Here is a 13,021-nt window from a genome sequence, read left to right as displayed (position 1 = left end):
ACGCTGTTAAATTTTTAAGTATCTAAATTTCTCCAGGGTTTTCTAACCCATGTAGGTAAAATTAAGAATGGAGTAAAATTGGAAAAGGACAAGACCAAGTATCTTATCCTTGACAAAAACCCCAAATCTCTGACCCAGACATGGAGCAGGTATGGGAATTATTATTATTGCTATTATGTTTTTCTAAGGCATACACTGCATGAGCTGGTCTACACATCATCAGTAACGTTTTCTAAAAGATCACTAAAGATATTTACAGTTGAAACTAGTTATTCATTCTGTTATTTATTTTTAAACACTCCTGCTTTGATTTTGTATTGTGCTGTCAGATAAGACAGATGGGTATTTACATTAATTTCATTGGCAATTAAAATTCTGGTTAGAAGGATAATTAAAAGATTTACCAATCGTGAGGTGATTCAACAGCCTGATGAGACACATCAGAGTTAAAAAAAAAAAAAAAAAGGAAAGGAAAATGAGTGCCTTTACTAACAGACAAGCCCTGAATACACGAGCTTCACAACAGGACCCGGAATTTCCCGATACCAGGGAGATGAAATGACCCACAGGGCCAAAATAAAAGACAAAATAAATTGGAACCAATATGGTAAGTTGTAGGAAATAAATGTATTTGATGAATTAAATACCAGTGGAAGGGTGTGGGCAAGAGCTTTCTCTAAGGAAATTTAAAACCTTAATATTAACTCAGTTAATATTCATTAATATAGGGGTGCCTGAGTGGCCCAGTCGGTTAAGTGGCCGGCCCTTGATTTCGGCTCAGGTCATGATCTCAGGGTCCTGGGATGGAGCCCTGCATGGGGCTCCATGCTCAGTGGGGAGTTGGCTTCAGGATTCTCTCCTTCTGCCCCTCCAAAATGAATAAATAAATCTTTTAAAAAATATTCATTAATGTATAACTAAGAGCATTCCTTTCTTCATACAACCACGCCCCCAGTTTTTCACATAACCATCTGCCATTAGTAAGAGCTCATTAGTGATAATTTTTAAAAGACTCTTCAAAGGTAATAGACAATACCTTCTCAGGCTGAAATATCATTAACTTTTTCTGTATATTAAAAATCAAAATACCTAAGCTAGTTTCAAATGTGTTCTTTGCTGTCATTAAGGAAACATCTAAGTGCTGCTGTGTGACAGACTATTATATGTGAAGCATGGGGAATACAAAGATGATTTAAGATATTGTACCTCTTTCTTATGAGCCTAGAGTCAAGTTGGAAAGATATATGGAGGGGCGCCTGGGTGGCTCAGTCGGTTAAGCGTCTGCCTTCGGCTCAGGTCATGATCCCGGGGTCCTGGAATCGAGCCCCGCATCGGGCTCCTTGCTCTGCGGGAAGCCTGCTTCTCCCTCTCCCTCTGCTGTTCCCCCTGCTTGTGTTCCCTCTCTCTCTGTCAAATAAATAAATAAAATCTTTTTTAAAAAGATACATGGATACAATTAAAATGCACCATAAGTGCCATAGTAAATGTACAACTGCTAAAGGAACAGAGTAATGGGACTAAAGCTACTTAAAGGATAGGGGAATTGTGGGAACTGGTGCTTGGGAAGGTCTTAATAAATGTGGAAGTTTGCCACCAAGAGAGGAGACTTTTTTTTTTTTTAAAGATTTTACTTATTTATTTATTTGAGAGAGAGAAACAGCATGAGGGGAGAGAGGGTCAGAGGGAGAAGCAGGCTCCCCGCTGAGCCGGGAGCCCGATGTGGGACTCGATCCCAGGACTCCGGGACTATGACCTGAGCTGAAGGCAGTCGCTTAACCAACTGAGCCACCCAGGCGCCCAGGAGATTTAACATCAGTCTGCGTGGAGAACAGGAGCATCACCAAAGGTACAGGGGGCTGTGGGTTCAGACCCCCAACCAGTGTGTGGGTGGCAGAACAGAATACTTTTTTTTAAAGAATTTATTTATTTGACAGAGAGAGAGAGAGCATGACCTGGGGGGAGGAGCAAGGGTAGAGGGTCCCCGCTGAGCAGGGACCCTGATGTGGGGCTCGATCCCAGGACCCTGGGATCATGACCTGAGCCGAAGGCAGACACTTAATGACTGAGCCACCCAGGTGCCCAGGAGAACAGAATTCTTCGCAAGAGTAAGAGTTGAGGCTGAAGAAAGAGGCAGGTGCCAGGTTATGGAGCACCTTATTGTGACTGTAAGAGATGGAGAGCCATTTAAGAATTTTAAGCAAAGTCAGGGAGAACAGTTAAGAGATTATTATAATAATACAATGAGAAATTAGGCTTTAAATTTATTAAGGGGCAGAGGGGGCAGGGAAAAGAAAAACAGACAGGACAGGACTTTGATCATGATTAAACCTACATGATGAAGGAGGAAATTGTGTTTGTACCTGATGATCTCTTTTCTTCAAGGTCAACTCTTCTCCAGTGGGGGAGGTGGCAAGGACAGATAAAGGTAGCAGGTGTTAGTGCTGAAGGAAAATAAGGCTTCTAAATGTAGGGATCTGCAGGCTTAAGGTTTTGTGTTTTTTTTTCAGGCTTAAGTTTTATTAAAAGAATAATCATGCAATATCGAGGTTATAAAAATTACTTTATTTTAAATGTGAAAATATAAAAACTACTTATATATAAAATTTAGGGGTATTGAAGCATCCAAACTCTAGGTTCTGTCTTTAGCTCCTTATAAATGTACCTAAGTTTAATTGAGACAATATTCATAGCAGGCATAAATATAAAGAGAATTATATTTCTAAAAATTAAGATACAGGAGAAAATAATACCTTCTGTCACTGATAAAAACACAAAACTATAGTGGTCAGTGCCATAGACTTCCCAGCACCCTCTCCATTCCAAAAGATTAGGAGGAGACAATTATACGGATCTCACTGGTGTTGGTAGTGACTGGGGAGAGTGGCCATGTGACCCATTCCTGACCAGTAAGACATGAGGAGACTTGAGGAGAGGTTTGCTGAGAGAACCTCTGAGAAAGAGTTCTTCAAGTCTATGAAGGAGAGGCAGAAAAAGTTGCTCATCTTTCTCTAGCTGCTGCCGGGTCTGCATGGATCCATGGAATAACTCCAGACATCATGCCACCAGCTTAGAATGAAGCCAACACTAAATGTGACAGAGCAGGGAGATGCAAAGGACCTGATTCCTTGGTGACATCCTGAGCCCTCCCTACTTGAACTTCTTGTTATGTAGGATTATAAATGTGCTAATGGTTTAAGCCATTTGAATCACAGTTTTCTGCTACTTGCAGCCAAAAGTTTCTCAACGAAAACAAGAACTAAAGGTAGATTAAAAGTAAACATTAACAGGTGGTTATAATGTATTGAATTACATTTTCTCCTCTTGGCAAATCAATTTCATTTACAGTCACTGTAAAATTTCATTTGACGTTTACATAATCCAGTCCCTCTGAATTGTCGTTAATTCTTTTTTTGTACTATCACTTCTAACCGTCTGTTGTCTCTCACAGTATTGTTGACAAAGACAGAACAGAGAGAAGAGAAGCAGCAGTTGAATTTAGCTCTGTTTAGGTGAAAAGAGACTGTCTCTCTCATTTATAGACAATTTGAAGATTGTGGCAGTAAACTGCATAGAAACAGCGTATAGAATAAGGAATCCTGCAATCTTTTAATAACTGTTTTTTAAGATAAAAACAACTAAGCACTTAAAATTAATCATATAGCCTTCACTTACTTGCCTTCTGGCTGTATTGGGAGCACCCACATACCTTTTTCATAACCTTAAATAAAAATAGAACATGCAAAGCACTAAGCGTAGTGTTTGGCACAAGGTATTATTAGCAGTGGTCTACTTAGAACAAAGGACCGTGCTAAATCTTGCACGGAGAGTGTCCCAGGGTCCCTGAAGCTCCCACTAGTTGATTTGTAATGTATCTGTTTGCCTTCCTATAGCTTGGGTTTTGCTTTCCTCTTATCAATAAATGTACTTGAAAAATTCAATCTCAGGGCTAGTGTATGCCTTTCATTTTCAGAGGCAAGCAGTAACTTTAGCATTTTTTATCACAAAAAATCCATATGAGAACGCTGGCAAGCCCAGAGAACTTCCTGGGCGGAGAGCTTTTTCTGTCAAAGCCGGGAGGGTGTGATCATCCACCATCTTCAGAGTTTGACCATTGAGCTGGACGGATCTGCAAAGGGGGAAGATACATCCGAGTTAGCCCAGTCATGTGTGCTCCAACTTCTCTACAAAAGTTGTGATTTTTTTTTTTTTAAGATTTTATTTATTTATTTGACAGAGAGAGACAGTGAGAGAGGGAACACAAGCAGGGGGAGTGGGAGAGGGAGAAGCAGGCTTCCCGACGAGCAGGGAGCCCGACGCGGGGCTGGAGCCCGACACGGGGCTCGATCCCAGGACCCCGGGATCATGACCTGAGCCGAAGGCAGATGCTTAACGACTGAGCCACCCAGGCGCCCCGTGATGTCTTTTTAAGACCAAAAAAATGTGTGACAGCCTATATTATATAACTTGTATTTCACTACTATATCGGGTAAATATTTGACCCAGATGATCTCTAAGCAACACTGGGAGAGCTGATCATTGTGACAGAGACCATATGGCCTGCAAAAGCCTGAAATACTTACTAACTGGCCCATTACAGAAAATGGAACACACATAATCTATACTAGGCACTATGATGGAGGTATAAAAAAGATAAACGTGACATAACTTCTGGATTTGTGGCAATTGTATCTGTTAGTAAATCATTGGAAAAATTTTTTTAAAAGGCAAATAGATGTATAGAATGGAATGTAAATTTCACAAATTTAACATTAAAAATGGCAATGAAATTTCCTGCTTATAACTGTGCCCATAAACCCTCTAACTCCCCATTCCTCAGGGTGATATACATTCATTTGCATATCTTATGTTGTTAAGATATTTTGGAAGAATATATACTGCCAGAGTGAAACAAAAATAATTCTGTTTCATTAAGCCACAGATTCCAAAAAAAAATGTATGTTTTCTTTGTATTCCACTGTTGGAATTCAAATTCAAAACCGAGTCAAAAAATTCGAAAAATATTTTAAGGACAAGTGTTATTTTTGTGCATATTTATTATTATTTAAATCAAATTAATACATGCTCACAGCAATAAATCCAATATAAACAAGGGCTTATAAAGAAAACTTTTAGTCTGCTTTTAGTTCCACTGATAGTTAATTCCATAATTCTAAACGATGCTTATATCTCTATGATCTTTTTCTCAAGTGCTTTTTACATTATGAAGTTTTTAAAATATGAAAAACAGTTTTATTGTTGAAAATTGGTTAATGTCAAGAGTTATATGTATGTCATATACATAATACATGTATTTATGTAGATCACTTACAGGAGTACCTTGCATATAGTAAGCATGGCAAAAGTAATATCTGTCATCATCATTATTCTGATAAATAAATATAACAAAATAATCTGCTAATTCATCCTAACCATTTTTAATATTTTGATGTATATTCCTTCATCTCTTTTCATCTCTTTTATGTATACATGTGCATATTTTCATTTAAACAAGAACGAGCATACCGTACATGGTCTCTTAAAACTTGATTCTTTTAGGGGCGCCTGGGTGGCTCAGGCGTTAAGCGTCTGCCTTCAGCTCAGGTCATGATCCCAGGGTTCTGGGATCGAGCCCCACATCGGGCTCCCTGCTCGACGGGAAGCCTGCTTCTCCCTCTCCCACTTCCCCTGCTTGTGTTCCCTCTCTCGCTGTGTCTCTCTGTTCTATAAATAAATAAATAAAATCTTTAAAAAAAAAAACTTGATTCTTTTTCCCTTAACATATCTTAACATTTGCTTACACACATCTGCATCATTTTAACAGCTATACAGTATTCCATTGTGTGAGCATATTAGCTTAGTAATTGTCTAGTGTTAGACATTTGGTTGTTTCCAGTTTAGAATTATTTTAATTTTCATCTTTAAAGATCTCTCAAACTCTATCCTCACTAAGTGTCCGTCAGCAGAAAAACTGGTTTCCATTTAACCTTGGTTAGCTGCCCAGCTCTGGGCTCTGTACCTACAGACTGAAAAAGATAACCATGATTGTGCTAGGGGCTATCAAGCCCGTCCTGCATTTGCACTCGGTCCACACGCACATGAGTTTTGTTTTAACGCCTATATCACATCCATTTTTAGATGGAATGGGGAAGGCAAGGCCATGACCGTCATCAGGAAACCACCAACAAAAATAGACCTTGAAAATACCTCCAAATGCCAGTAGTAAGAGCTGTTCTGCATGAATTTGAGACCCATTTTTTCAAGGGTACGTAAAAAAGTTTCAGAAATGCTTTTAGGAGAGGCCACAGAGCTTAAAGGGAAATCTCCTCATTGTAAATAAATAGTGCTCTGGGTTCAGATGATGAAATATGGGCAAGATAATACCCAAGACCATCTGGCTACACTGTTCAATCAACTGTAAAAATAGCTAAAGGATGCTGTCAGTACACTGAGAATAAGCTTAAAACGTGGATTATTTCTGCATTGGGCTGGGTAAATCAGGGTAAGGTTTTATTCGAGGGTAGTATCTTGTTTCATATTTTGATGTCAGTAACATGATGACAAGAAATAGAAGATAATGCTTATCAAGTTTCAGATGAAACAGAGCTGAAAGGAATTAGCAAGCAAGAGGAATCCGAATTATGGATGCTGGGCAAAATTTATCTAAAATAAATATAAAATACTGCTTTTAAGTTAAAAATATATTCCCTCAAATATTTCCTAAACGCTTACTACACCGGACCTTCTGTAGACACTATACAAGTTGTTCAACTAAAAAGTGATTTTTTTTTTTTAAAGATGATCATTGTTTAACCCTCTGAGGTCATTAGAATGAATAAGTGTGCAGACTGAACACTCATCAAACTTCTCTGGGATACTTTTGCAACGTTTTATTTTATTTTATGCAACATTTTAAAAGAGAGAAAAGCGTAAGTGATGTATACTCATCAAAGAGAACTTAGGGTAATAAAACATTATCCACAATTTCACCAGTTTTCCATTATTAAGCACAAAATGTGTGACCAGAATGCAATGGGGTCTGATAAATACAGGAAAGAGAAGAATCATTGAAGAAATTGGGCATAGTAAGTCTGGAGAGAACAATCTAATTGTCCTGCAGACATTGGAGTTATTCTGGAGAAAATTAGGTATTTGGCATTGTTCCACATTAAGGGTAGCAAACTCAAGTGGCCACAAGAGCCTGTGCAGTAGGACAGGGTCACAGAGATAAGAGGGTCACAGAAGGACTAAGGAGAACCTGTCTAAAGTAAACAACCCCAATTCAACTCCATCTACTTGGGAAAATAAGCCCAGAGTTCCTAGAATATCTATCTACAAAATTTTTTTTAAAGATTTATTTATTTATTTTAGAAAGAGAGGTGGTGGGGGAGGGATAGAGGGAGAGGGAAAGAGAGAATCCCAAGCAGACTCCCCGCTGAGCGTGGAGCCCGACGCAGGGCTCCATCTCAGGACCCTGGGATCACAACCTGAGCCAAAACCAGGAGTCAGATGCTTAACTGACTGAGCTACCCAGATGCCCCTAGAATGTCTGCTTTTAAAGAAAAGCTAGAAATCCAGATATTTTCATAATTGTCAATTTTTAAAATTTAAAAATTTTAAATGTTGACAACTTAGTAAAAATAAAAATTAGCATGGAGTACATGACCATCTCCCCTACCAGAAAAAAGAGGGAAAAAAAGCCCTCTAAACCCACTTGTGCACAGGCATGAGGCATAGTTTCTGACTTCTGCTGTCGAGGACAGAACTAAAAACAGCAGATGAAAGGCAGAGAGAGGCGTTCCCCTTGCCAGAGAGGACGGCTGCTGGGAGCGGCCACATCCAACCGAGGAGGAATCAGGCAGAGCTGAGTGGCCTAAACTCCCCATCTAAGGATGGACTAAAATATCTCCTAACACTCCTCCAACTCTACAACTATTATTCCGTGACTTCAGAAAAGCTTTTCCCTTGTCAGCATCAGACACAAATATTAGCATCAGACACAAAAATACCCATTTCAAAGTCAGAACCCAAATAAAAAAAAGTATCTGTTAACCAAATATGCATTATTTACATTGGGGGGGGAAAAAGGTTTAAACAGCAGGAAAATAGGTAAGTAAATCATGGTATTTTATAAAACATGCAGCCCATTAAAAATGTCTACACAGGCTGTGTATGGAAGAACATTTGTGGGTGTCCCCTCTTTCCCATTAGAGGCTGTATGGTCACAGATGTAGTAAAATAAAGCATAGGGAAAAAATAAGGAATGGTATCCAATGTTACTGATGTTTGTCTACGGGATATAGGTCTTTGGGGAAAGCAAGCTTTTTTTTTTTTTTTTAAAGATTTTTTATTTTTTATTAGAGAGAGAGAGAGCACAAGCAGGGGAAGCGGCAGGCAGAGGGAGAGGGAGAAGCAGACTCCCCACTGAGCAGGGAGCCCGATGCGGGGCTCGATCCCAGGACCTCGGGATCATGACCCGAGCCGAAGGCAGCGGCTCAACCATCTGAGCCACCCAGGCACCCCTGGGGAAAGCAAGCTTACTGTCCCTTTTCAGGTTCTGATGCTAATTATCACTGAAAACATCACTCATATAGCATTTGCAAAGATGGGAGGAGATGGTGAGAATTTTGTAAACTCTTAATTTTTTATGCTCCAATGTGAGAAAATCATGATGAAAAGAGCTCCTTCCAACACACATTGGACAGAATCTTACAATGTTTGTGTGCCTGACTCTTCAAGGCTCATGGTCATTTTGGGTGTTCTGCTGAATACGGTCTTTTATAAGACATATCCAATGACTGGCTTTTAAAACTAAAATGTGTTACAACCAGCTTCAAATAACCTACCTAAAAGCTACACTTCTGGACGTATTTTTTTTTTCTTACTCTAACCAAATGAAAACACTACTTTAACACTGTGAGAGAATCACACTCAGCTCACAGGGTGTAATATGTACAACAACCCCCATGCCCTTAATATCAATTATACATAGGTATGTTTGCTTCAGTGACTGTGTTACCAAGAATTATAAGTTTCTGTAGAGCAAATAATCTACATGCCTTGAGGGCATCTTGACATATCAAATTGTTTTGAAATGCAAACTATTCCCTACAATAACTGCTGACTTGTGTTCATATCCTTCTGCTTTGGACTCTGGGTGAGTTTTACCTGTATTGATAAATATTCATATATAAACTTCCTGAATATTAGGAATTGTTAGAACTTGTAATAGTTGACTTTTTTTTTTTTTTTTTTGCTCTCTAGCAACACTCTCTTTTCTGATAAATACCAATCAATTTGGCGAAAGTTTGAAATGCAAAAGGAAAATTACTCACTTGGAAAGTAATCCATCAGGCCCTAAAGGTTTTATGAGGTATTTGTCCACTTGTTTGTCAAACAGATGATAGGGCAACCGCAGGCGTTTTGTGACGTTATGGAGGTTTAAGGCGTACAAAGTTAGATCTCCTTCTTTATACCTTGGGCTAAAAGCAAATAGATTAACTCCATAAAAATATTTATCTAATGTAAGCAATTAAAAACTCAATTACAAACATAATCATGGATACTAAGTATTAGTATGTGTAATGATGCTGGGCCTTCTTTTTATCCTCCTTCCGTGATTACAGTAGACAGCTGATGTGGTCCTATTTGAAAAAACCATTGCTCCTCACACTACCATTTTCTGGGTGAGGGCATTCTGAGATTTTTGCTGCTTTGCCAGGCTGAGCTGCTAGGAAGCTGGTCAGCCCAACCCTGTTCAAACATAGGAAGGTTAAATAATAAAAAGCGAATTTTGTGGGTTCCTAGGAATTCAAATTATAAACCATGTAAACAGGAGCTTTTCCTAGCCTTACGAAAAAACTAAAACAAATAAGAAAATTAGATCTATGGACACTTTTCAGAATTTCCATCCAAACCATTCTCCTACTTCCTAGTGGGTGCTCAGTATTTCAAGAGTTCCCACTCACCAGAAATCATGGTTGGCTTTATTTTGACTAGAATTATTATTTTATTATTTTTTTTGAAGATTTTATTTATTTATTTATTAGAGAGTGAGCGAGAGAGAAACAGCATGAGAGGGGAGAGGGTCAGAGGGAGAAGCAGGCTCCCCGCTGAGCCGGGAGCCTGATGTGGGGCTCGATCCCAGGACTCCAGGATCATGACCTGAGCCGAAGGCAGTCGCTTAACCAACTAAGCCACCCAGGCGCCCGATTGACTAGAATTATTATTTTAGTATCATCCTATCAGGAAGAGCATATTACTGATTAAACTTGTTGCCTGGGAAAGGGTGTGTCACACACTTACTGGTTGACGTTCGTACAATGAAGGTACACTCGGAGTTTTCTTCCGTCTGGACCTTTCACACTTGCCATAAACACACGGGTGCCCACCAATTTCTTGAACAGAAGAGATAGCCAGTAATCCTAGTTGTGGTGGTTGGGGAGAGAAGGAACAAAAATAGATCTTTTTTTTTAAGATTTTACTTATTTGTTTGTCAGAGAGAGAGGGGTGGAGAGCACAAGCAGGGGGAGCGGCAGGCAGAGGGAGAAGCAGACTCCCCACTGAGCAGGGAGCCCGATGCGGAGCTCGATCTCAGGACCCTGGGATCATGACCTGAGCCGAAGGCAGACACTCAACGACTGAGCCACCCAGGCGTCCCCAAAAATAGATGTTCACTTATTTCTTTATTTAACAAAAACAGCGAGAGCAAATAGTCAATCCTACAAAGACAGTGACTATTATTCTAGAATATTTAAATGGCCTACATCTTTTGATCCATGTTCCCACCATGAATCTGAGAGCAATTTCTTGTTTGCTGCTTTTTATTATTGGAGGACTATATTTGCAAAATTCAGAGGGCCATGACCACTAGGAGATATATCTCAAGAATGTAATTCATTGCTGACAGAGTTTAAATATCCTTTATTGTCTATCATCCAAGAATTTAAAGCAAAGCTCAAAGCAGAACTTTTAGATATGCACATGTACACACTCACACACACACAAAAGCAAGTCTTACAATAAAACTTCTACCAGTTTAAGAGATTAAAATAATTTCTTTTTTTAAAGATTTTTAAAAGTTTTTAAGTAATCTTTACACTTAACAGGGGGCTCGAACCCACAACCACGAGATCGAGAGTCGCCCGCTCCACCAACTGAGTCAGCCAGGTGCCCCTAAAATAATTTATTTTAGAACCTTATAACCCCCCTTCCTGAATAAAGTAGTGGATTAGGCAACGGTCATTACTAGCTATCAAGGTAAAAAAAAAGAGAGAGAGAGACAGAGAGAGAGAGACAACCAGACATTATATGCCTCTTGTTGGAAGCATGTGACATCTCCTATAAATAATTATTGCAAAACAAAACACAAAACAAAAATCTAAATAAGCTCAAGCTTCTAGGTCTAACTGCCAGTTTACAAGAAACAGAGGAACATGCTAAAGGATAGCACAGGAATGAATTTAGCAAAATCCAGAACATGGGAAACACTATAGAACAAATTACCTGCTTTCTTTAATTAATAAAGTCCACGGGACAAAAAGGGGGTGGGAGGGGAAACTTCAAGATTAATAGATTTAAGAGATATTTCACCCAAATGCAATATATGGATCTTGCTTGTATTCTGATGTGAACAAGCAAACTATTAAAAACATGTGAGACAATAAGGAAAATGTGGAACACCCACTGATGCAACATCTGATGATACGGAGGAATTACTGTCAGTATTTTACAGTATAATAATATTTAGTGTTTGTATAAAGGAGATACATCCTGACTTACTTACTTAGGTGATACAGTGCTACAGCTGAGATCTGCTTCAAAGGAATCCAGTGGGTGGGAGGTGAGGAGTGGGGAGGACTAGAGAGTAAACAGAAGTGGGGATTTATATGCTTTTCTCTCTACTTTGAAATTTTCCATAATAAAAAGTGTTTTTTTTTTCAAAGAGCCCTACTCAGTGTATACCCCAACTCTTCCCTCTTCAGCTGAGGAAATGTAGACCCAACAGGGCAAACACGTTTTGTTTCCCTGTTTACATTCAAATTTTTCACTGGAGAGAAGAGTAGAATCAATTAAGCATTTATAAAGGAGATCTAACTTCAGTGTGGTTTGGTGACTGTTTGAGTGGAAAGCATTCAGGCCTCGGAGCCGGGGTCTGTATGGGATTCTAGAATAACATGGAACAGCTGTGTGATTTCCCTTACCCAACCTTGTCTCCGTTTGAACGTCCTCATCTGAAAAATGGATCAAAGACACTGCCTTGCCAGCTTCCAGGATGGTTATGCAAATCCAGTAAGAAAAGACCTGTAGGGGTGCTTGGGTGACTCATTCAGTTGGGCTTCTGACTCTTGATTTCAGCTCAGGTCATGATCTGAGGGTCGTGAGATCAAGCCCCGCCTCGGCTCCTCGCTCAGCATGGAGCCTGCCTAAGATTCTCTCTCCCCCTCTCTCTCTGCTCTTCCCTCCCCCACCCCCACGTTCGCTCCCTCTCAAATAAATAAATAAAATCTTTAAGAAAATTAAATTAAATTAAATGTAAAAACCCCATACTACGTTCCGAGTGGCCCACATTAAAAACATTATTCTGCTTCTCAATTTCTTCTCTTGGGACACAAAAATATTAAAATGGATGGTCTCTAAGGTTTCTTCCAATTCATCATTCCACGGATTGGCTGCCTACTGAGAGTACTGAATTTCCTGAGAGGATTGACTCTTCATAGGAGCTTGGTACAAGGGGCACTCAGTATACTCCCGTCTCCTCACAGCAATGGGAAAATAACGATCACTTACAGGTAGAGGTTTGAAGTTTTCATCCACTAAGTGGTAGTTTCCGGCTCCGAAGAGCACTTGCCTCATCACCACTTCTATGCCCATTCTGGCCGATAGGCCCAATTTATCCAGCCACCTGGAATACAGTGAGGCCCAACTCTCTTCAGGTTTGGAAAACAAAAAAACTCAATTCTAATTACACACTATTCTGAATGATTCATCTATGTGGGAGGAATTGACAGGAAACCAGAAAAGT

The 13,021-nt window shown here is 39.5% G+C and overlaps 1 protein-coding gene across 3 annotated transcripts in view; it reads right to left on the bottom strand.

The window, feature by feature from the left end:
* Positions 1-3,272: 3,272 nt before the first annotated feature.
* The window catches only part of HPSE (heparanase), a 36,336-nt gene continuing 26,587 nt past the window's right edge, over positions 3,273-13,021 (bottom strand). For 2 of the 3 annotated variants that reach the window (XM_021702334.1, XM_044912684.1), the window contains 4 exons: positions 12,787-12,901; positions 10,303-10,421; positions 9,333-9,479; positions 3,273-4,126 (listed from right to left, as the gene is read on the bottom strand). In XM_021702334.1, the coding sequence (XP_021558009.1) occupies positions 3,967-4,126; positions 9,333-9,479; positions 10,303-10,421; positions 12,787-12,901 (541 nt within the window). In that variant the 3' untranslated portion in view covers positions 3,273-3,966. The remainder of the gene's footprint in view (positions 4,127-9,332; positions 9,480-10,302; positions 10,422-12,786; positions 12,902-13,021) is intronic. The other variant, XM_044912685.1, reaches the window with a different exon arrangement.

This window comes from Neomonachus schauinslandi, chromosome 2, assembly GCF_002201575.2.
Source record: "Neomonachus schauinslandi chromosome 2, ASM220157v2, whole genome shotgun sequence".
NCBI lineage: Eukaryota > Metazoa > Chordata > Mammalia > Carnivora > Phocidae > Neomonachus > Neomonachus schauinslandi.
The sequence above is the reverse complement of the archived record's forward strand: the minus strand, read 5'-3'. Positions and strand labels throughout refer to the sequence as shown.